Below are 25,319 nucleotides of genomic sequence, written 5' to 3'. Positions count from 1 at the left end.
AAGAAAAGAACAGATGGGACTATGACAACCAGTCAAACATTTTTAGCACCTAAATAAGTAACAGTGACCTATTGGCACTTCTTCTTGAGATCTCTATGGCAACTATGAGTTTTCTAATATTAACCACTGAGCAAACTCAATCTGCACTTCAAACACCAACCAAGTTGTACAGATAACTTATCAGGCTAAGTCTGGCCATGCTGGAGATCAATCCTAAAGTTAGTTAGATAAATTTGTTTGACTAATTAGAACTTTTTCCGGCCTTATTCAGTAGAGCACCTAAAAGGCAGTGCTCCACTGAATACCCTGGACAAGCTATCTGGTTAATGTTAGCCAGAAAATTTGTCTGCTCCCCATGCTGCTGAATATTATCCTCTAGTATTTTCAAGGCTTTGTCTAGTAAGACAGGCGAAGTCCACTTCTGTACTACTACGTCAAACACATTTGTAAGAACAGAGCTAATTTGGTCTATCAAAAGTTTGTAGAACTCTGCACTAAATCCATTATGCCTTAATGTTTCCCTATATTTTGATAGAGGACTTTTCTCCTCAAAGGAGATGGAAAAACTGAACCATCCAACTTGTGCTCTGACAGTTTTTGAGATCAAGATCTTTGATAATCTTCTCTAACTGTTACGAGCGCGGGCGTGGTCGTCTCGAGCTGGTGGTGAGCCCTTGGGCCACGGCGAAAGCTAGGGAGGAGCCCCAGCCACACCGTGGGAGGTGAGCTGGGCAGGCATGGTGAGCCAGGCGGGTACAGAAGCAGGCACAGAGTCTGACCCTCAGCCGGACCTGCACGCCCATGGCAACTGGAAGTTGATTGATGAACGGTCCTCCGACTGTTCCCGGCCCTTTCGGACCTGCCGCTGGGTACGGCAATGGGCGGCAGGCCGGACAGAGGCAAGGGCAGACAGAGTCCTTTACACTGAAGACATCGTAGACAAGGCAGGTGCAGACATCGTAGACAAGGCTAGTGCAGACATCGAAGAAGAGGGCTGGAAGGAAGACATGGCACTGTCCAACAGGGCGCCCTACTCAGCCCACCCACGGGACTGAGTCGCGGACCACCCCGTCCCAGACGCGCCCTACACAGCCCAGGAAGGCTGGTCACGGACCACGCTGAGGAAAGGAGGGTGCTGGGAAAGGTCCAGTCGAGAAGGAACTCTGATGCCGGGACCAATGACATCCGAAGCCCCGTCAGTTGGCAGGAACAGAAGCTCCAGAGCCCGGGGGATGAATCCCTCCTGTTGGCCACACCAGGGCCCAACAGGACAGAAGGCTCAGGAGCCAGACGAGGACATAGGGCAGAACAACCGGAACTGGAACAGGATCAGGCGGCTTCAGGTAAAACATCAAGGCAGACATCAGTAACACCAGGTAGCGGACATCAAGGTAAGACAGGACAAGGAGCCATCAAAACAAGGTAGACCATGGAGGACCTGGATCGAGGAAGAGGTACAGGCAACTGTAGCATTCAATCCGAAGGCCAGTTGCAAGTGACAAGGCAGTCCTTATATACTGGAGGTTGTAGGCAACTCCCTGGGAGGAGTTTGTCTGGACCGCCCCTCGCTGGTCCTATAAGTAAGATGGAGAGCTGCGGGCCAGCCCCTAGGGAAACGGGCGTGGCTGGAAACCAGGAAGTCCAAACAGCCAAGCAAGCCACAGGAACAGCTAGGCCTCTCAGGCCCTGGAGCAAGTCCCGGATGGAACACAGGCGAGGCCCTGGCTTCGGAGCGGCCTCCGGTGGAAGGTGAGAGACCACCTGTAGCGCAGCAACAGGGGGGATCGTAACACTAACATCTTGATCTTCCATTTCCTGTGAATATAGATTTTGTTAGAATTTCTGTAAAATATCTACTATATTTTTACTGGGATTCTCCCTATTCTCTTCAATATCTTGTCTAGCTTCCATGATCCTTGTACACTATTGAGTCCTAATAATCCTAGCAATATGTTTTTGTTTGGGACATTTTCTTTTTTAAAAGTATTGGGGTGAAGTTAACTATTTGGGAATATTATTTAGTGTGTTTGTGTTTGTGCTTTTAATAGTAAGGCAGCGAATAAACAGAAGTTAGACTATATTTTTAAATAGTCAGTCAATAAGGCAGCTAGTAAGCAGAAGTTAGCGTGTTTGTATATATATATATAAAAGAAAAGTAGCCAGAAGCTAGAAATAAGCTAGGAGCAGTATATATCTAAGTAAAAAGGTTGAAAAGTTCAGTTCAGTTACTCACCTTGGAAAGTTGTTAAGGTAGTGTGATTTGGTTTGATTAGGTACCAATATTTGTTAATCAAGAGAGCAGTGAGTCATTCTGGCTGACTAACTGAAGTTAGACTATTTGTATTTCCCAACACGCCCACCCCTCACCCACCTACCCCTAGCTCATCCTTTAATTTATAGGCAGGTGCCACTAAAAAAAAAAAACCAAAACTTATTGAGAGTTTGATCATTTCCCTGTAGGCCACTACCAGACATATAGTGAATTCACTAATACATTTAAAGGATATTAATTAGACACATTCCTGCTCCCATAGAAACCTAAAACTTAAGTAGGAATTGAACAAATTTGAGATGAAGGTAGCAGTCCAGCAGCAAGAGGGGGGTTTCCCAGTCTTTTGCATCGAGTGTCACAAGTATGATTTTTAACCCGCCGATGAGAAGTTGTACATGTGCATGCGATGCAAAGAGCTCCTGGCTCTCAGAGAATGAGTCCGATCTCTGGAGGCTAGAGTGGCAGACCTGGAGGAGCTAAGGCAGACAGAGAGGTATATAGATGAGACCTTCAGGGACATAGTAGCCAAGTCCCAACTTCAGACAGCCCTGGTGCTGCCTTGGAGGATGAAGGTCTCATGATTGGAGAGCATCAACCTGGTGCAGCAGGAAAGGATCCTGTAGCAAGGACCTGCTCTCTAGGTGGTGCATTGTTCTTTTGCACCGAGGATATCTCCCCAAGGCCTACTGCCCAGGAGGGAAGGGTTAGGATGGCCTTCATAGTTGGTGATTTGATTATTAGGAATGTAGACAGCTGGGTGGGCGTGAGGATCGCCTGGTAACATGCCTACCTGGTGCGAAGGTGGGGGACCTCACGCATCATCTAGATAGGATTTTAGATAGTGCTGGGGAGGAACCGGCTGTCGTGGTACATGTGGGCACCAATGACATAGGAAAATGTGAGAGGGAAGATTTGGAAGCCAAATTTAGGCTCTTAGGTAGAAAATTCAGAACCTCCAGAGTAGCATTCTCTGAAATGCTCCCTGTTCCACGCGCAGGTCCCCAGAGGCAGGCAGAGCTCCGGAGTCTCAATGCGTGGATGAGACGATGGTGCAAGGATGAAGGATTCAGTTTTGTAAGGAACTGGGGAATCTTTTGGGGAAGGGGGAGTCTCTTCCGAAGGGATGGGCTCCACCTTAACCAGGGTGGAACCAGCCTGCGCTAACCTTTAAAAAGGAGATAGAACAGCTTTTAAACTAGAACAAAGGGGAAAGCTGACAGTTGCTCAGCAGAGCATGGTTCGGAGAGAGGTATCTTCAAAGGATACTAATGATGCATTAGAATTAGGGCATCCCGACAGTGAGGTTCCAAAAATAAGAAAAGTAGTCCAAGTGCCTGTAAAAACTCACCTGAGCTAAAAAAATTCTAACTTATCCCTATCAATTACAAAGCAGAATGAAAATACAAACAAAAAACACACTTTGAAATGTTTGTATGCTAATGCCAGACGTCTAAGGAGTAAGATGGGAGAATTAGACTGTATAGCAGTGAATGATGACATAAGCTTAATTGGCATCTCAGAGACATGGTGGAAGGAGGACAGCCAATGGGACAGTGCTTTACCGGGGTACAAATTATATCGCAATGACAGAGAGGAGCACCCGAGAGGCGGTGTGGCGCTTTATGTCCGGGACGGCATAGAGTCCAACAGGATAAACATCCTACATGAGACTAAATGCACAATTGAATCTTTTTTTTTTTTTTAATTCTTTATTTATAGTTTCAACATATATACAAGAGTAACTTGTCCATATGAAAAATTACAGAAAGTAATGTAATATAAGAAAAGAAATTAATCACATGTAAAATACATTCATTCAAACCTAGTATTCTCTTACATTACTTCTGTATTTGTAAAAGTAAAATTAGGGATGCTTATAAACTATGAGCATTTTTAAACAAAACTAAATAATATTTAGGAAAATTAGGATTAAGATTAACCCCCTCATTCTTTCTCTATCTAACGTTCCTTCATACACCCAGGAGTGTCTTTAGATGTTCTGGATCTGTGAACTGATAATTATGTCCATCTAATTTAAGTGAGCACTTACAGGGGTATCGTAAGATAAATTGACCTCCCCTTTCTATTACAATTGAATCTTTATGGGTAGAAATCCCTTGTGTGACGGGGAAGACTATAGTGATAGGAGTATACTACCATCCACCTGGTCAAGATGGTGAGACGGACAGTGAAATGCTAAGATAAATTATGGAAGCTAACCAAATTGGTAGTACGGTAATAATGGGAGATTTCAATTACCCCAATATTGACTGGGTAAATGTATCATTGGGACATGCTAGAGATATAAAGTTCCTGGATGGAATAAATGACATTTTTATGGAGCAATTGGTTCAGGAACTGACAAGAGAGGGAGCAATTTTAGATCTAATTCTCAGTGGAGCACAGGATTTGGTGAGAGAGGTAACGGTGGTGGGGCTGCTTGCAATAGTGATCATAATATGATCAAATTCGGGGGACAGTAAGCAAATCCAAGGCTCTTGTGCTAAACTTTCAAAAGGGAAACTTTGATAAAATGAGAAAAATTGTTAGAAAAAAACTGAAAGGAGCAGCTACAAAGGTAAAAAGTGTGCAAGAGGTGTGGTCATTGTTAAAAAAAATACCATCCTAGAAGCACAGTCCAGATGTATTCCACACATTAAGAAAGGTGGAAAGAAGGCAAAACAATTACCAGCATGGTTAAAAAAGCAGGTGAAAGAAGCTATTTTATCCAAAAGAAGGATCCAACAGAAGAAAACAGGATAATGCATAAGCATTGGCAAGTTAAATGTAAGACATTGATAAGACAGGCTAAGAGAGAATTTGAAAAGAAATTGGCCGTAGAGGCAAAATTTCACAGTAAAAACTTTTTAAAATATATCCAAAGCAGAAAGCCTGTGAGGGAGTCAGTTGGACCGTTAAATGATCGAGGGGTTAAAGGGGTACTTAGAGAAGATAAGGCCATCGCAGAAAGATTAAATTATTTCTTTGCTTCAGTGTTTACTAAAGAGGATGTTGGGGAGGTTCCTGTACCGGAGAAGGTTTTCATGGGTAATGAGTCAGATGGACTGAACCAAATCACGGTGAACCTAGAAGATGTGGTAGGCCTGATTGACAAACTGAAGAGTAGAAAATCACCTGGACCAGATGGTATACACCCCAGAGTTCTGAAAGAACTCAAAAATGAAATTTCATACTTATTAGTAAAAATTTGTAACCTATCATTAAAATCATCCATTGTACCAGGAGGATAGCTAATGTAACCCCAATATTTAAAAAGGGCTCCAGGGGCGATCCGGGAAACTAAAGACCAGTTAGCTTGACTTCAGTGCCAGGAAACATAGTGAAAAGTGTTCTAGATATCAAAATCACAGAACATATAGAAAGACATGGTTTAATAGAACAAAGTCAGCATGGCTATACTCAAGGTAAGTCTTGCCTCACAAATCTGCTTCACTTTTTTGAAGGAGTTAATAAACATGTGGATAAAGGTGAACCGGTAGATGTAGTATACTTGGATTTTCAGAAGGCATTTGACAAAGTTCCTCATGAGAGGATTCTAGGAAAAGAAAAAAGTCATGGGATAGGTGGCGATGTCCTTTCGTGGATTACAAACTGGCTAAAAGACAGGAAACAGAGAGTAGGATTAAATGGACAATTTTCTCAGTGGAAGAGAGTGGACAGTCGAGTGCCTCAGAGATCTGTATTGGGACCCTTACTTTTCAATATATTTATAAATGATCTGGAAAGAAATATGACGCGTGAGGTAATCAAATTTGCAAATGATACAACATTGTTCAGCGTAGTTAAATCATAAGCAGATTGTGATAAATTGCAGGAAGGCCTTGTGAGACTGGAAAATTGGACATCAAAATGGCAGATGAAATTTAATGAGGATAAATGCAAGGTGATGCATATAGGGAAAAATAACCCATGCTAAGTTACACAATGTTAGGTTCCATATTAGGTGCTACCACCCAAGAAAGAGATCTAGGCGTCATAGTAGATAACACATTGAAATCGTCGGTTCAGTGTGCTGCGGCAATCAAAAAAGCAAACAGAATGTTGGGAATTATTAGAAAAGGAATGGTGAATAAAATGGAAAATGTCATAATGACTCTGTATCGCTCCATGGTGAGACCGCATCTTGAATTCTGTGCACAATTCTGGTCGCCACATCTCAAAAAAGATATAGTTGCGATGGAGAAGGTACAGAGTGTTGTGAATTTGCTAGAGAGTTAGCAAACTGTTGTGAATCTCCGTGAGGAATGGCAATCTGTTATATCTGTTAAGAAAGCTGGTCGTAGATGGGAGGAGCAATCTGAATGAATGGCTCCTAAGAAGGAGGAGTCAGCTATCTTGTAGTGTCTCAGATTCTGTTATATACCGCTATGCTGGTAGTTAGCAATCTGTTATGAATCTGAGATAGTAGTGGTGAATCCCTGGGCCGGTGGCAGATGACCACGCCCCTGGGAGGATATCCCGAGAGGGACCACCGGCTAGGCTTGAGTATGGAGACAGACACACATTAGTTCTTTTATTAAACAGATTTTGGAAACCACAAGAGGTGGCAGTAGTGAACTGATATGCCCGGCAGGGCTGTAGTCCCTCAGGCACTGGAACCGTGATCCAGGATGGCTGAGCTGTTGAGAAACTGTAGAAAGTGTGTAGGTAGAGTAGACAAGGTTCATGAACAGAACTAGATGACAAAACTCTCATAAGGTCTCAAGGAAGCTCAGGAGCTGGAAAGGTTTAGGCCCTCAAGGAGCGAGTACCTGGTTCCAAGGAAAGCTCTGAGAGAGCGATGGTAACTCACAATTGTTTGTAGCAGTGATAGCTTCCAAGCAGTAGAGAATCTTCAGAGTGTCCAGGAACATGGGCCCTCGAGAAGCGAGTACCGGTTCCTATCTGTAATCTGAAAGTAAAGAAAAGAGTGAGGCCCCCGAGGAGCGGGTACCTCTGGTAAGTCCGAGGAGGCACAGTAGCTTGGGAGAAAAGCCGAAGCAATCACCTTGCTAACTCAGTTAGATAGTGAAATAGAGACCTTTAAATATTGGAAGCGGATGACGTAATCTCAGGGGGATGCCCCTGAGGTTCGCGCCCTTGCTGGTACTTCAATCAGAGCGCACGTGCTCTGATTGAAGGCAACATGGCGGATCTGCAACGTCGAGCCGGTCCGGGGACGCCGGAGGGAAACGGCATGGAGATGCCGCGGCAGCCAGCCGTCCATCAGACCCGGAGGGAGTCGCCACAAAGGTAAAGAGGGCGGAGTGAGGGCATCGAGCAGCGACAGACGCAACAGTACCCTGCTTGAAAGGGTGGTCTCCACTTCGGGTACCAGGCTTAGGTTTGGAAGGATGCGCGAGGTGGAACTGATGAAGCATCTCTTTATCCAAGATATTGGTCTGAGGCTCCCAAGAGATTAAGTCGGGGCCGAAGCCTTCCCAAATCAGAAGGTATTCAAAAGTCTTGCCTCTGTTACGAACATCCAGAATCTCTTTGATCTTAATTTCTAATTCGTCTTCTGCATTGATGACAGATGGATCTTGAGATTTGGAAGAATCTTGCAGAGTGTTATTGATGATATCAGCAGCAATGGATTGAGCTGCTGTGGACGTCACTGAAGGTTTCAGTGGAAGTAGTGATGATAGGGTAGGTCCAAAATCCACTTCTAAAGATGACTCTCCAGTAGAATTTGCTGGGTGAGAAATGAAGTTATTTATTTATTTATTTATTTATTTATTTTAGAGCTTTTATATACCGATGTTCATGTACTGGTACATATCACGTCGGTTTACATAGAACCAAAGTTGGAAATTACATCGAACAAGAAAATTAGAAAATTAGAAAAATTACATCGAACAGGAAAATTGAGAAACAAGATAATTACATTGAGTAAGAGGGTGCAAATAACAGGGCTAACTTCGTGAGAACTTATAGATAAGCTGAGGAAGACTTAAAATTTAAAATATTACAAATAACAAAAATAACAGTCAACAAAATTTAAAATTTAAAATTATGAAATTATTATAAATAACAAATAGCGGACAACAACTCGGAGTTACGACCAACTTAATAAGCATGAGTGCAAATTAAAGTACTGCTAACAGGAAATTTATGTATACGGCATCAGACATCTGGTGTAATGGGGTAAGAAATGCGTGAATCAATCCCAAAGGGAGAATTCAAAGAAGTAGAATTTAGCAGTAACAAGTAGCTGCTATGGACGTCACTGAGGCTCCAGCGGAAGTGGCGATGTTATACGTCCAAAACCCACTTCTAAAGATGACTCTCCAGTAGAAATTGCTGGATAAGAGATGCCATTGGTCAGCCCCTGTCACATGGTAGGAGCACAAGATGGCGCCGGCCATCCAGTGTTCCTACCATGTGACAGGATCCGGCCAATGGCACGGATACCCTGTCACATGGTAAGGGCAAAGGGCCATCGGCGCCATTTTGAATACTGGCAGCCGACGGTCAGAGTGCAGGAGGTCATCCCGGGCATCCTTCTATGACAGTGAGCACAAGAGAAATGAGGGTCCCTTGTCAGGATAGGATTCAATACAAGGCTCGGCGATGCGCACAAGCCCCGGGACGTGCGTATGTCCCGGAGCTCGAAAAGGGGCGGGGCAGGGGCATGGCCAGAGGTCTCCGAAGGCCCGCTAGGCCGGGGGATCGCGTGCTGGCACTTGGCCGGCGTGTGCAACCTACGCCTACCCGGAGGCAGGTGCAACTTAAATAATAAAGGTAGGGGGGATTTAGGTAGGGCTGCGGGGCAGGTTAGATAGGGGAAGGGAGGGCAAGGGAGGGGAAGGTGGAGGGGCAAAAGGAACGTTCCTTCTGAGGCCGCTCCGGGCCTCAGAAGGGAATAGGGAAAACCATCGGGGCTTCCCTAAGGCTCAGTGCATGCAAGTTATAAAATCGGGCGTAGATTTGTGCACGTCGGGTTGCGTGCACAAATCTATGCCAGCGCGTAGATTTGTGCACGTTGGGTTGCGCACACAAATCTACGCCCGCACGTAGCTTTTAATATCTGCCCCTTAATGTGCACGTTAAGAGGTAGATTTTAAAAGCCTTGCATGTGCAAAAACAGCCACATACTCATGTAAGTGGGCCATGCGAGACATACATACATTTTAAATAGCTGGAAAGAAGGCAGAAAAGGGGCAGGGCATGGGCGTTGCAGAGGTGGTGCCAGCACCGATGCGCATAACCCTTAATTTTCCTCAGCTGGCATGCGCGTATGTACGTGTGCCACTTTGCAACAGCACCTCAGTAAGGGAGGGAGGGGGAGAGAGAGAGTGTCTTTTTAATAAGGCTCAGTCTGATACTGTATATATGGACCATTGTAAGGGGGCACTTTTGATTCGGGATGAGTTTTCCGGAGGTGGGTTGGGGATAGGGGGCTGGTGTTACAGACACATTCGGTGATATCCATTGTAAAATTGACATCAGTAAAAAAGAGTAATCGATTTGTACACTGCAGTCTCTGCTAGCTGCATTGTACAAATAAACTCCTTTTCATCACTTATAAGGTCAAATTCTTTACTGATGTCAGTTTTAGAATGGATACCTCTGATGTGTTTGTAACAACACCCCCCTTAACCCCAACCCACCTCCCGAAAACTTACCCTGAATCAAAGTGCTCCCTATATATATAGCATCAAACTGAGTCTTATAAAGAGTATCTCTCTCTCTCTGTGCAGAGCTGCCGACATACATGCATGAAGAATATTTAATAACCTACGCATATAGGGGTCAATTTTAAAAAGTCCACGCGCGGTTCCCAACGCGCATGTTATTAAATACAATTCCCACGCGAGCGGGTTTCCTCTAAAGCGCGCAATCAGGGGAATATTAGAAAGAAACGCGCAGCAACTCGACAGGGCCCTCCCCAGTTCCCTCCGTACCCCTATCCTTTCTCCCTCTTCTTCCCGACACTAACGCTTCCTATCCCCAATTTTTTTATTTTTATACTTGCTGCTCCTCGGGAGCAGAAGTAAACCCCGCGCTGTCCCGGCCTGCCCCCCTCCCCCCCCCCCCCCCCCGGCCCTCCCCTTTCTTTAGGTCCAGCACTTCTGTGCGTATCAGTGGTTATGGTTTGCAAGTGGCCGGGCCCTTCAGAAAATGCGCACGGTGCGTCACAGGGCCCAACCATGTGCGTAACTGCCGGTATTTGCGCGTGCGGGCCTCTTAAAATTCAGCCGATAGTTTATAAAATAGCGTGTTATCTTTCTGTGCGGCGTGTTTATGGGCTCACGCGCAGCCCTTTTAAAATCTACCCATTAGGCCCTAACGCAAATGGATAAATGACCCGCCTTGTTTGAAATCATGTATCGGTGGTGTGTAGCCTGTGTCTGGGTGCCACCTGATAGCCTGGTAAGTGGTTCATGAGCTGATTGATTGGGAAGAGAACTTAACACTAGGATAGGAATCCAGTATACCCTTTGCATGTGTGTGCGTCTTTATTAATGTATTTATGGTTGGTATATGCCTTTTCATTGGTAGTTCAAAACAAGTTACATTCAGTACTACAGGATGGGGATTGCAACGCGAAAAGTTTGCCACCACTGATCTAGTGGTACAACTGACTCCCTTCACAGGATTATTTTTTAACCTAATTTAGTTGTACTACTTACTTTGAATATGACTTTGTCTACCTTCTTAAATTATTTATGCCAGTTTGCTATTATATACTGTTTTCAATTACTGCTTTATTACTTTATTAGTTATGTAAACCATGTTGATGTGTTGTATGAAATTGTGGTTAATGAAGCTAATAAACTAAACTAAACTAAACTTTTTGCTTTGAATGTACTTGAAAAACTTTTTAGTATTAGTTTTTGCTTCTATGGCAAGCTTCTTTTCAAATTCTTTCTTGGCCTGCAGCAGGAAAAGACTCAAGTGGTCCAGCCAGCCTGTGCCCAGCAATCTTTTATTTATTTATTTTTATTTTAATCTTAGGGTAATTGTTGCTCTATACATGGGTCCTCCTTTTCTTCGTCTCCATCATTTAGCCACTAGGAATCCTCTGTGTTTATCCCATGCCCTTTTGTATTCGGTTACTAGGGATGTGCAGGCAAAAAGTTTTCGTTGCGTATGTGATACGTATTCGTGGAGGTCAATTCCGTTTCATGCGGAAGTATGGAGAATTCAATAAGTTGTCGATCTGTAAATACGTTACTACTAAATTAACTACAACCCCCCACCCTCCTGACCCCCACAAGACTTGCCAAAAGTCCAGCGGGGGTACGGGAGCGACCTCCTTGCACACTGGCCGTCCGATCCCAATACTCAAAATGGCGCCGATCGCCTTTGCCCTCACTATGACGCGATCGGCGCCATTTTGAGTATTGGTGGGACAGCGATTTTGAGTCTCAAAATGGCGCCGATCGCCATCATAGTGAGGGCAAAGGCGATCGGCGCCATTTTGAGACTCAAAATCGCCGTCCCGCCAATACTCAAAATGGCGCCGATCGCCTTCATAGTGAGGGCAAAGGCGATCGGCGCCATTTTGAGTATTGGGATCGGACGGCCGGCGTGAAAGGAGGTCGCTCCCGGACCCCCGCTGGACTTTTGGCAAGTCTTGTGGGGGTCAGGAGGCCCCCCCAAGCTGGCCAAAAGTCCCTGTGCGTCCAACGGGGGTCCCGGAGCGGCCTGCCGTCCGACGCCAGGACTCAAAATGGCGCCGATAGCCTTTGCCCATACTATGTCACAGGGGCTACCAGTGCCATTGGTCAGCCCCTGTCATATGGTAGGAGCACAAGATGGTGCCGATGGCCATGTGACAGGGGCTGACCAATGGCACCGGTAGCCCCTGTGACAAAGGCTATCGGCGCCATGATGAAACTAGCACCGATGGTCTGAGTGAGTTCCCGGAGCCCACTGCTGGACCACCAGGGAGTTTTGGTAAGTCTTAGGGGGGTCAGGAGGGTGGGGGGGGGGGGGGTTAAATTTTTATTTAGGCCGAATAAAACAGAAATCTGTTTAATACGTGGGGAGTCGCGATGCGTTTCGCCTCCCCACGTATTTAACAGATAGCAAAAAATAAGTTGCGGATTACAAATACGTGGAAAACGGATGCACACCTCTATCAGTTACTGTCTTTATCCTCACTACCTCCTCTGGGAGGGCATTCGATGCATTCACCTATATGTGAAAGAAATACTTTCTGACATTAGTCCTCACTTGACCCCCTTGGAGCTTCATATTATGACCCCTTGTTCTACAGTTTTCTTTCCAATGAAAAAGATTTGATTCCTGTGCATTATTATTACCTTTCAGGTCTGTATCATATTACCCCTGTCTCTCCTCTCCTCGAGCACATACATATTGAGGTCTTTCAATCTCATCTCATAACTCTTTTGGTGCAAACCCCACACCATTTTGGTTGCTTTGCTCTGGACAGCTTCCATCCTGTCTCTATCCTTTTTGAGATACAGTCTCCAGAACTGAACACAGTACTCCAGGTGAGGCTTCACTAATGACCTGTACAGGGGCACTATCAAATCCTTTTCCCTGCTGGTTATGCCTCTCTCTATGCAGCTCAGCATCCCTCTGGCCTTAGCCACTGCCTTGTCACACTGCTTCTCTGCTTTTAGATCATCAGACACTAACACCCCGAGGTTTCTCTCCCAGTTCGTGCACTTCATGTACAGCTCCTTTGGACTTCTGTATCCCAAATGCAAGACTCCGCACTTCTTGGCACTGAATTTCAACTGCCAAACCTTCGACCTCAAATTTTCTTAGATCGCTTTTCATTCTCTCTACTCCTTCAGGTGTGCCTACTGTGTTGCGGATCTTAGTGTCATCTGCAAAAAGACAAACCTTTCCTTGTTACCCTTCCGCAATATTGCTTACAAATCTCTCCTCAGATAAGGTTCCATTTAAGACTACTCCTGTTGTCTGCAGGTCAACTAATTTCTGATCCATTCCACCACCTTGGGATCCAGTCCCAGGCTTGTCAATGCATTCATGAGACTCCTATACGGGACCATATCAAAAGCTTTGCTGAAATCCAGAAACATCAAGTGCTCTTACTTGATCTAATTCTCTAGTCACTCAATCAAATAAGTCAATCAGATTTGTCTGACATGATCTTTCTCTAGTAAAACCATGTTGTCTCTGATCATGCAACCCACTGCACTGTAGATAGTTCACTAGTCTTTCTTTCAGAAGCATCTCCATTAATTTTCCTACCATCAGTATAAAGCTAGCCGGCCTATAGTTCCCAGGCTGCTCCCTGCTACCATTTTTGTGAAGTGGGACTAACGCTGCCCTTCTTCTTTACATCAAGTTTTGAGCCAAATATTGAAGTTGTCTCTATGACCTAACCTTTCTCTTCCTTTTCTCTGAACAGGTAATACTTCTGAAAAGGCAACGGTCTGTTGCATGTGCCCACGCTGCTTCCCCAGATTCTGGAAATCTCTCTTTACTTCTTGGTTGCTATTTCTAGAGAGGTCAATGGTCCCCCGATTGATGATAACATCTGTTTTATATTCCTTACTTTCGTCCTTAATAATATTGGCAATATGACTTTTAATTCTGCCAGCTGAGGATACTGGAAGGTGTTTTACTATTGTGTATCCTTTAAACTGAGTTCCCAAATTAGTGCCTCTAATGACAAAGAAGCTTTCTGTTAGGGAGTTTGGTAGCATTTTGTGGTTTCTGTTGGACTCTCCTGAAATTGTCTCTCAGCAGAGGGGGAATTCTGTGTCCTTACTTGATGGCATATGCGGTTTCAACGTGTCTTGAATGTCTCTCTCCAGGAAAATAAAATATTTTATTTTCCTGGAGTCAAAACAATCAGATTCCAATTTATGACGATAAAAGAATAATATTTGAAAGCTTCTTGCTCCTTTCATTTTTTAAGGTGTTCAAAACTACTGTCCAGAACGATATTAGCCAAAGCACTTCCCCACAGACGGGGGCCACATCTTATTGGGCACTGCCACAAATATCATTTCCACAGAACATCATGCACTTGGCTGACTGCCATGTGCTCTCTGAATAAACATTTGCTGACAGAAATCACTGTGCACATTATTAAAATGCAAAGCAGATGAAACTGCTGATTTGCAAAGAGAAATTGTATTTTTCTTGTTATCTTAAAAGCATAGGAATCTGAGGTTTTTTTTCTTAAGCAGTAATATCAGATGGAGAAATTAATTTCTCAGCCTTGGGTGTTTGCTTGGAATAGTCGACCTCAAGGCAAGGTCAAAGATCCAAAACCTAATAGTTCATTAAAAAAAAAAACAAAAAAACTTTACAACTGGGATAATCACTATCAAGTCTATCAGCTGTAAAATTAAAACAAAAATACATTTAGAAAAAATGTTTTACCCCTTCATCAAAGCGGTGCATGCAAATGTTTTTATGGTAACAGTTGTATTTGCCAGTTGGTAATGTCCCTGCAGCAACCAATGAGAATGTTTATTTCTCATCTCAACAGCTGCATTCGCTTCATAATATGACTTTGTACACTGAGACATGTCAAATTATTTTTTGTAGCCGAAAGGATGTGAGCTCATATTGTGGAACAGCTAAAAAGCCATCTACCTTGGATACCCTGTTTCTAAAGCTCCACTTATAAAGGATGGTAAAAGCTCTAATCAATTTCTGCTTCCTGGGGGTAAGAACTTCAGTTTTTCCTAAGATTTCAATGCATCACAGATTCTATAGCTCTTGTCTTATGGATCCAAGTTTGTGACAAAAAAAAGAAAGCTTACATCATAATTTCACACATCAATGCATATCTTTCTATTGATATTTCTTTTTCTGGATCACAATCTTAATTTTTTTTCTTAATTCTGTACTGATAGGTTAATAGCATACATATTGCAATATAGGTTTTGTCTTTGCTTTATGAAATCTTGGTTTTTCAACAAAAATCAATTGTGCAATATTTCAGCTTCAAAACCTGTAGACTCTAACATGAAAAATACCTACCCTTCAGTATATCGTATTGTATAATTTAGACTTTACTTGGTCTTTGGCACTTGCAGGCACTGGTACAGTATCAAAACTGAACATCACTTGTTGCCTTGATACGTAGATGTCTCACAGGCGAGTGACTTTGGTTATTGGCTTACAATAGTGTTTTTCTGCTGGGTCAGGCTGGGCCTGCTGACGTGGACCCTTTTTTGAAGGATGGCAAATTCACATTTCATGTATTTGCTCTGTTCAAGGCTCTGGAGACTGGGAAAAGGTGTCATATAGTTCGGTCACTGTGGGCACTTGCAAAACTTGAGGGCCTGCTAACATTTCTTGGCTGTTAATCTTGTGAGAACAGCAGCCAGAAAGTGCTGGAACCCAGGCCCCTGAGTTTCAAAAAATGCTGCGGCTGGCAAGTTCATCCCACCAGCAGTCAAAGGCATGAGACATATACCCACCTGAGGGGAAGAGAGAGGAGGAGATAAAAGGTCTGGGCCTAGGGTACAAGCATGCCTTTTCCCACCCTAGTAACTTTATTGTTACAAAATCACCCCTGCTCGTTTTGACTTTGGTGCAGGAGACCCTGATCCAGCAATATGGAGAACAGAAAGGATATTTAAGCACTGTTCTTATGCTGGTGCATTGCCCCAGTTGAAAATCCTCATTTGGGCCAAGGAACAGGAGGAAAAATGTCAGGAAGCAGAGGCCTCTCATATAACCTACACATCTGATTAACCGGAACTGCTTATTCCGTATTCTTTCCGAGTAATGGGGCTTTTACTTTGGGAAAGGGATGACAGAATGAACAGATTTACCTACCAGTAGTACAAGAATCACTGGGCCTTGATATACGTAGTCTATGTACTTTCCCGGTTCCTTTCCAAACCAGCATCTGTAAACAATAAAATGAAAGTTATTACTAAATGAGTAATAGAATTTTGTATTTAAATCAATCTTATTTCCATTCAAAAGATGACTAATAGAATTTCTGTAAAGTAAATTCATGCTAATTCTTTTTTTTTTTTTAATTTGCCGTGACAAATCATGGCAGGGTTGGGGTTTTTTTTGTTTTTTGCTTTTGTTTTCTGACTAATCTTAGGGGTAGATTTTCAAAAAACGCGAATAGGCGTACTTTTGCTGGCGCATCAGGCGCAAGCAAAAGTACGCTGGATTTTAGTGGATACGCGCGGAGCCGCGCGTATCCACTAAAATCCTGGATCGGCGCGCACAAGGCTATGAATTCTGTATAGCCAGCGCGCGCCGAGCCGCGCAGCCTACCCCCATTCCCTCCGAGGCCGCTCCGAAATCGGAGCGGCCTTGGAGGGAATCCTCTAACGCCCTCCCCTCACCTTCCCCTCCCTTCCTCTACCTAACCCACCCGCCCGGCCCTGTCTACACCCCCCCCTTACCTTTCTCCGGGGATTTACGCCTCCCGGAGGGAGAAGTAAATCCCCGCGCGCCAGCGGGCCTGTTGCGCGCCGGGACGCGACCTGGGGGCGGGTACGGAGGGCACGGCCACGCCCCTGGACTGCCCAGGGCCGTAGCCATGCCCCTCACCTGCCCCAAAACGCTGCCGACACGCCCCCTAAACGCCGCGACGACTGGGCCCGCCCCCGACACGCCCCCCTCAGAGAACCCCGGGACTTACGCGAGTCCCGGGGCTCTGCGCGCGCCGGGAGGCCTATGTAAAATAGGCTCACCGGCGCGCAGGGCTCTGAAAATCCGCCCCTTAATGATTATCTAGGCTCACTGAAGAATAAATGTACATTACGAGAGTGGTCACAATGAGAGTAATTTTTAAAACTATTTTAGAAAACTGTCCACCCTATAACCTGGGTAAAAGAATACATGGAGTAGAGGGAGGCATCTTTTTTTTGAGGGGGGGAGTGCAGGGTTGGGGTGGGATTTGGATCTACACAGACACTTTTGAATTTTTGCATGCTTTTTTAGACAGAAAAGTTACCTGCACTTTGAATATGGTTGAAGGCGAAGGACCCAGATATATCTACATCTGCTATTTTGTGCATGCATTTTTAGACAGAAAAATTACCCACACAATATAGATGTAGATACATCCGGGTGCTTCTCCTTCGACTTTGTTCAAAGTGAAAGGGCATGTGACCTTTCATTAAAGTTTTCTTGTTAACCTGTTTTAATGTATTTCACCCCTGGGGTGATGGTTTTGTTCCATGTAAACCGGTGCGATATGTATTGTATACAGGATCACCGGTATATAAAAATTAAAAATAAATAAATAAATGTCAGCGCAAAGTCTGCAGGTAAGAAGCACCTGCAGACCTTGCAGATATGTGTCCAGTCTGAAATTTACCCCCGTAACATGTAGCAGTTTATATTTCACACCATTTCAAATGTTTTTCATACTATCAGTGTATTTCCGTCCAAACTTAAATTTCAAGCACATTTTAGTGGCTATGGTAAACATTTTCTTTGAATTCTTTCAGCACCTTTCTGTCTCAAGTGACTCCCTTTTTTTCCCTATGTCACAAAGTAAAAACAGAGGAGAGTCCCAAGAATCAACCAGAACTCCTTGAGGCAGCTCCAATCTAATAAGCAGTTTGTGTAGACTCTAGCAGAAAAGCCATGGCTACACATTCTGAGTCACACTGAGTTCCTTCTTTAATGTTTTAGATGCATGAATCTGCATTAAAAGTTCTATGGTATGCTTTGATATGCTTGGTCTTCTGATCTGATATGGCAAGCTTCCAATTAACAAAGCAGTTTTCAAATTTCAGTACTCAAGATGCCAAATTCAGATATGGTTTTCAGGGTTGCTCATTGTGAAGGTTAACCTGTGCTAATCCTTGTCCACTTAGGAGCTAAGTTTCAAAGCCCTAAGTGAGGGGGGGGTGTTACGCGCACCGGGCCTATTTTATAAAGGCCTGGTGACATGCGTAAAGCCCCGGGACGGTCCGGGGGCGGGGCCAGAGGCCTCCGGTACAGCAGCCATTTGCCATGTGTCGGGGGGGGGGGGGGGGGGTTAGGATAGGGCTAGGGGGCGGAATAGGTTAGGGGAAGGGGTGGGAAGGTCAGATTAGGGGGAAGGGAAAGGGTGAAGCCTGCGGCCATCGACGTGTACAGGGTACTCCTTGCACGCACCGACCCGATTTTATAACATGTGCGTGATTGCGCGTACATTTTATAAAATCAGGCGTACATGTGCGCATGCTGGGTAGCATGCGCACATGTACGCCCGCGCATATTTTTGAAAATCTACCCCATAGTGCTTCTGTGGCTTTTATAAATGGGGAAACCATGAATGAAATTTATTTATTTATTCAATGTTTTTATTATACTTCTTATAATAAAAGAAACACGCTAAGCAGTTTACAAATAAACATAAATAATAAAAATAAACATAAAACAAAACTAGTCAAACAATGTAATGCAGTGCTCAGCTGCTAGAATCAAATAAACAGGCCTGATCTTTTGCATGAGTTCTGACATTTTTATCACTGGCTTATTTTCCTAAATGGGAACAAGAAAACAGCTGACAGGTCCTTGGAGGACCAGTATACAGCAAGGGGGAATGGGTGTAACATGAGAATCACTACAGCAGAGTCTGGCATTGACATTTTGGGGTCCATGGGTAGCCCTTTTGGAAATATTACATATCCCCAACATTCAATAGTTTATTGATCAAAAACATATTTTTCTGGTTTGGAAAAAAGCTGGTGACTTCTGAGTTGCTGAATTACCTCTCGTGAGCTTCATGTTATCCAGGATCTTCTGAAAAAATTTCAGCTACATACGTGACTGATCCAGCACATCTTTTATCTTTTTTATCTTTATCTTTTATTTGAATTTATTAATCGCCCATATCCTGGGTGATGTCATAGGAACAATCATAGCATTTAAAAACTATACACCGAAATCAGAATTCACAGCAACAATAAAACTCAAACATACAGGAACTTTCTGCGGACTTAGTAAAATGCTTGACTAAATAGCCGTATTTTTAGCAGGTCCTAAAAGTCTTAATGCTTTCTGACATACATAGAGCTTTGGGAAAAGAGTTCCAGATACCCAGGGTGGCCACAGAGAAAGCGCAGTCTCTGGTAACACTAAGTCTGGCATGCAATGGTGAAGGCACATTTAACAGGCCTCGTTGTGTGGAGTGAAGCTGACGAGACGGACAATAAAGCTGTAAAAGAGCAAAGCTCCAAGGTGAAGTGTCAGAGGTGATAAGATTAAAGGTGATAGTTGCGATTTTATACTTAATGCGTTCCGCAATCGGAAGCCAATGTAATTCAAAGAACACTGGAGAGATATGCGTTCACGCTTGTTGATGCCGGTAACAAGTCACGCTGTGGCATTTAGCAATAATTGAAGGGGTTGAAATGTTGCTGCAGGAAGACCAAGGAGAGTAGAATTGCAGTAGTCTACTAAAGGTAGGATGGAGGCCTGTACCACTATTTGAAAATCTGCTTTCTCAAGCAGGTGTTTAAGGCCACAAAGCACGCAAAGTTTGAAAAAGCCACATCCCAAAATATGTCATGCATAAAGTAATGGAATGCTGCTGGAGCTCTCCAAAGTACAAAAAGCAACAACTTACATTCAAAATACCCATAATAGTTTCTAAAAAATATCTTCTATTCATCTTCTTCTTTAATCTGTAATAGGTTCTCCAGAGATCTAAAAAGGATAGATATTCTTCAGAGAGGTAAATATTCTGGGTGCTGGTTAGAGATATGCATTTGCTTTTTAATGAAATGAAAAATGCAACAAGAAAACCCATTTTATTAGAAAACAAAATTTAAAAAACAAACAAAAAACCCTGCTGAAATTCTTTTTTTCTGTTACAGGACTTTTCCAATCACTAATATTATCCCCACTGATTTTTCTGGTTAGGGGCAGTAGGAGGATTGCTTGTGTTTTGGAATTCCTCCCATTGCTTCAAACTCACCACTTTGGGGGAGAGACATTTTAAGGGGTTTATAAACCCTGAGAGCATGCTCAGTGGGTTAGAGGGAAGGTGACTGGAAAGAAGGTTGGAGAGCTTGAGATTCCTTCTGGATCTCAACTAATTTGGAATTGAAGGAAGAAGGAGAAGAGAGTGGAGACTCAACCCAAGTCTCAACGGAGGAGTGCATTTTGGAGATTCATCCAGAGTCTCTACTGGAAGATAGAAGTGTTTTGACTTTTTAGAGATTTGATGTTGGATCATGTCTGAAGGGAAGAGTCTCCCCCTTGTCTTTCTGAGGATAAGGAATCAAATATATGTTTTCCCAAGCATCTACAAAGGCAAAGGTGAAGAGACTTTTCAGAGAATTTTGAAAGAAATAGACAGAAGAGAATCATTTTTTGAAGATTTGGATTAACAAGAAGTTTGGAGATTTTGGAACCCCTTTTTGCTAGTTTTTTTCAGAATGTAGGAACTATTTCTTCCACTATATTTTGGTGGATGCTAGATTTACATTCGAGCTATCCCACCCTCACTGGTGAGGATAACTTTTCTCAGGATGAAGGTGAAAGAGCAGGGAGGGAAGTGTTTAGAAAAAGAATGGTCAGAGAAACCATCGGCTTTTTGGTGATTATTAGAGGCATGAAGTTCCTTATTTTTGTAATGTTGGCAAGGATCCTCTTCTTTAAGTTATAGTAAAGACTTTTTTTATTTGAACACTAAATATGGTCTCCAGTGTTTTTCTTTTGAGTTTACCCCACGTGGATTTACTAGGGGATGGATGGACCCTATTGTGATTCCTGCTTTCTCCTGTTGTTTTAATTTTGGTTTCCCTGCTCTTAGTTTTCACTATTGGACAACTCCTGGAAATAGTTGATCTAGAGTGTGAAATAGTCACTGAGATTGTGATCGATAGCATCAGGGGCCCCAGATAAGAAGTCTTCCTCCCTGTCTAGATTTTAATCCGGACCCAAAGCAACCCTAGTTATGGATAATGCACCAAAACGGGGGAACTGCTGCATTTTCATTTCCTTTTGTTTTTAAAATTAATAAATAACCAGCCTCACCAACATTAAAAATGAAATACTCCTGGGCCCCCTATCGCCCCCTAAACTTCCCCCTGGATGCTACTTACTCTGTTTGTGGGAGTCCAGCAGATAAAATGGAGTAACCAGACCCGAGGCCAGTCCCACTTTATTGTACAGTCATAGGGGCGGATTTTAAAAGCCCTGCGCGCGTAAATCCTTCTGGATTTACGCGCACAGGGCGCCGGCGCGCCTATTTTGCATAGGCCGCCGGCGCGCGTAAAGCCCCGGGATGCGCGTAAGTCCCGGGGCTTTCGAAAAGGGGCGGGAGGGAGCGTGTCCGGGGGCGTTCCCGAAACTTTGCTGACAAAGGTAGGGGGGGGGTTAGATAGGGCCGGGGGGGTGGGTTAGGTAGGGGAAGGGAGGGGAAGCTGGGGGGAGGGCGAAGGAAAGTTCCCTCTGAGGCCGCTCCGAAATCGGAGCGGCCTCGGAGGGAACAGGCAGCGCGCGCTGGGCTCGGCGCGTGCAGGTTGCACAAATGTGCACCCCCTTGCACGCGCCAATCCCAGATTTTATAAGATACGCGCGTATCTTATAAAATCCAGCTTACTTTTGTTCATGCCTGGTGCGCGAACAAAAGTACGCAATCGCGCAAGTAAAAATCTACCCCATAGAGTATACAGCTATACAATAAAATGACACCAGCCTCAGGGCTGGCTAGTGCCATCTTGAAAACAGGCCTAGCAGGGCAGTAGCAACTGGGGAACATTCATGTACCATTCTGACTACCAAGACCCTAGAGATGGGGTAAATCGTATCTGGGAAGGGGGGAAGATAGGGGAAAGCTTGGGGTTTATAAAAATATAAATATGTTGGCATTGGGGTTTTTTCTGTGAAGGGAGGATCCATCTTTTCTTTATTGCTATGGTGTTTATTTTATTCTAATAAACAAAACAAAATATACATGAAATAAAATTATTATAAAAAACAAAATGCAAAAATAAAATGAATCCATTTTTTTCTGTGCACATTATTACTATCTATATATATCTCCATAGATAGAAACATGATGGCAGAAAAAGACTGTCCAATCCATCCACCCAATTAATTTTGGTTTATATTTCCCATTACTTCATTAGAGACACCCTTGTATTTGTCCTATGCTTTCTTGAATTCAGATACAGTTTGGGGTGCATTTTAAAAGGGTTACGCGTATGACCCTTTTAAACCCACTCCTGTGTGCGCCGAACTTATTTTTCATAGGCCCAGCGACGCGCGCAAGCCCCAGGACGTGCGTATGTCCCGGGGCTTGAAAAAAGGGGCGGGGCGGTCCAGGGGCGGGGGAGGGACCGCGGCCTCTGGCACAGCAGCCATGCCGGAGGGTCGCGTGCCAGCACTTGGTCGGCGCGCCTAACCTACGCCTGCCCAGAGGCAGGCGCAACTTATTAAATAAAGGTAGGGGGGTAATTTAGGTAGGGCTGGGGGGCGGGTTAGGGAGGGGAAGGTGGGGGGGCGGAAGGAAAGTTCCCTTCGAGGCCGCTCCGATTTCGGAATGGAGGAAGGCTGCGCGGCTCAGCGCACGCAAGTTGCACAATTGTGCACCCTCTTGCGCGCACCGTCCCTGGATTTTATAACATGCGTGCGGCTGCACGCACATGTTATAAAATCGGGTGTATATTTGTGCGTGCCGGGTTCAGCGCACAAATGGACGCCCACGCGTACCTCTGAAAATCCGGCCCTTTATGTCTCCACCACCTCCACTAGGAGGCCATTCAATGCATCCACCACCCTCTCTCTGCAAAAAGATATTTCCTAAGATTACTCCTGAGTCTATCCCCTTTCATACTGATCCCTTAACCCCCTCATTCTGGAGCCTGCTTTCCATTGAAAGAGGCTTGCTTCCTGTACATGGAAACATTTGAGATATTTGAATGTCTCTTTCACTTTTCCTCTAGGGTATACATGTTTAGATCTTTGAATCTATCCTCATATGCTTTAGAACAAAGACCACTGACATTTTAGTAGTCAGGATGGACAAATTCCATCCTGTTTATATCTTTTTGAAGGTGCAGTCTCTAGAACTGTACAAAATATTCCAAATGAGGTCACACCAGTGACCAATATAAGGGCAATATTACCTTACTTTTCCTGCTGACCATTCCTCTTCCTATGCAGCCAAGCATCTTTCTGTCTTTTGCCATTACTTTATCCACCTGTTTGGCCAACTTAAGATAAGAGATACAATCATGACCAGATCCCATTCCAATATTGTACCTCTCCTTTGGGCTTTTGCATCCTAAAATGTATTACTCAGCATTTTTTAAATGTTCAACAATTCCTTCATTAGTATCAGTGAATAGTGATTTTGTATGGTGACCGTATTTAGTACATGAAGGTCTACACATGGATGAAGTGAGCCTTTCTTCTTGAAGATAACAAGTATTGGTGCTCGTGCTGGAGATGAAAAAGGTTAAATAAATCCTTTGGCTACATTTTCTTGGAAATATTCCCATAAGACTTGTAATTCCAACTCAGATCATTATCTGAGTTCATTCTGAAAGGAAATCTTTGCAATTGGTTGCAGCTTGATGGGGCAATTATATGGCTATTCAGGGTAAGGGAGTCTTCAAACACATCTTGAAGTTACAGTACTTTCGGGTATCCCCCTGGTTAAGTTACTCTTGGTAATGCAACACTCCTTTGGAGATTCTCATGATTTATGTAGGAATGGTTCTTCAAACTCTAAATGTTTAGAGAGAGAGTTTTCTTGGCAAAAATTTGAAGGGAATGTTATTTTTTGCTTCTTCCAACTAATTAGTCATGTTTATCTAGCCAGGTGACTCCCCAGATTATAGGTAAGTGGGAAGCTTGAATCAAATTGAAATGAATAGTCTCTTGATGGCTTGAGTCAGCACTCATCTCATGGTTGACAGATCCTGATAATAATGCAGAGCTGCTAACTCTTTCTATAAAAAATATGACTCTCTTAGGTCAGACAGGAATGCGAATCATGGCAGCTTGACCAAAGTTTTCTTACTCCTCAGGCTAATCACATAAGGAGGTGAAGATGTGGAGAATAGACTTCTGTTATAGCTGGACTGCACGGTGTTAGGTTTGATCTGGTCCTAAGCTTGCATGACTAGGATAGATGTCAAACCACACCAGACACAACGGGAGTTGGGCACTTCTTCTCAGCTCCTAGTGGCTTTTAGAGTTATGAGGCGGGAGAGGGGGATTCTGGATGGGGCGGGAAGGTGCAGGGTGACTTGAGTGGGAGGAGGAAACATGGGCTTGCCAAGACAGACTTAATTTCCCAATTTCTGGATGTTTGGGAAGGGCTGATTTTTTGGCTTACATTATTTGGGGAAGGGAGGCTCACCCAACAGGGGAATGTGTGTTTCATAGTGGTGAGAGGAGGATGTGGCAGGCAAGCCCGCATCACTGCCTTTCTTTTTTTTAAAACACTGTATTGGTACTTAACCAGCTATATTTTTTTAATGTAGCTGGTTAAGGGAAAAGTTATCCGGAAACATGTTTCCGGATAACTTTAGACCTGCTCCAAGACACCTCTGGAGATAACTGAATAACTTATTCGGCTAGTTCCAAATATTGAAGTTAGCTGGATAATTTATTTGGCTAACTTGTTCTTGCCACGGAACATCTCCAGCATGTTCCATTCATATTTTGCTAAATCTTAGCAAATGACTTATCTGGCTAAAAGTTAGCTAAATAGGAAGGGAGATATTCAAATCTCACCATTTAGATGGATATATTGTGGGTTATCTGGCTAAATGGCTTTGAATAGTGGCCTCAAAGTGATGCATCAACATCACAGCCTTTCTTTTAATCCTGAAAACTTGAGTGCCTTTTTTTGGGCAATAACAACAAGAGCATATAAATATTATGTTGTATTTATTGATTCCTCCATTTCTTCTCTAGAAGCCTGATTTGTTGTTTATGGAATTTTTTTTCTTACTTTTTATAATTAAAAAAAAAATTCTACTGATAAACATTTCCAGCTAGATTTTAAAAGGGCTGCATGTGCACCCATAAACACGCATATAGATATGTGCTACTTTATAAACTATACATGTAGGTAATAAAATTCCCTTCATGTATGTCTGCAGATCTATACACATATCTTATGTGCGCTGGGGGGGGGGGGGGGGGG

At 43.7% G+C, this 25,319-nt stretch overlaps 1 protein-coding gene across 5 annotated transcripts in view; it reads right to left on the bottom strand.

Annotated features, from left to right (window-relative positions):
• LOC115084059 (corticotropin-releasing factor receptor 2) overlaps positions 1–25,319 on the bottom strand; it is a 670,575-nt gene that overhangs the window by 30,705 nt on the left and 614,551 nt on the right. For all 5 annotated transcript variants that reach the window (XM_029588361.1, XM_029588363.1, XM_029588362.1 and 2 more), the window contains one exon: positions 16,022–16,094. In XM_029588361.1, the coding sequence (XP_029444221.1) occupies positions 16,022–16,094 (73 nt within the window). The remainder of the gene's footprint in view (positions 1–16,021; positions 16,095–25,319) is intronic.

This window comes from Rhinatrema bivittatum, chromosome 2 (genome assembly GCF_901001135.1).
Source record: "Rhinatrema bivittatum chromosome 2, aRhiBiv1.1, whole genome shotgun sequence".
Classification (NCBI taxonomy): domain Eukaryota; kingdom Metazoa; phylum Chordata; class Amphibia; order Gymnophiona; family Rhinatrematidae; genus Rhinatrema; species Rhinatrema bivittatum.
This window is presented reverse-complemented; position numbering and strand designations above follow the sequence as displayed.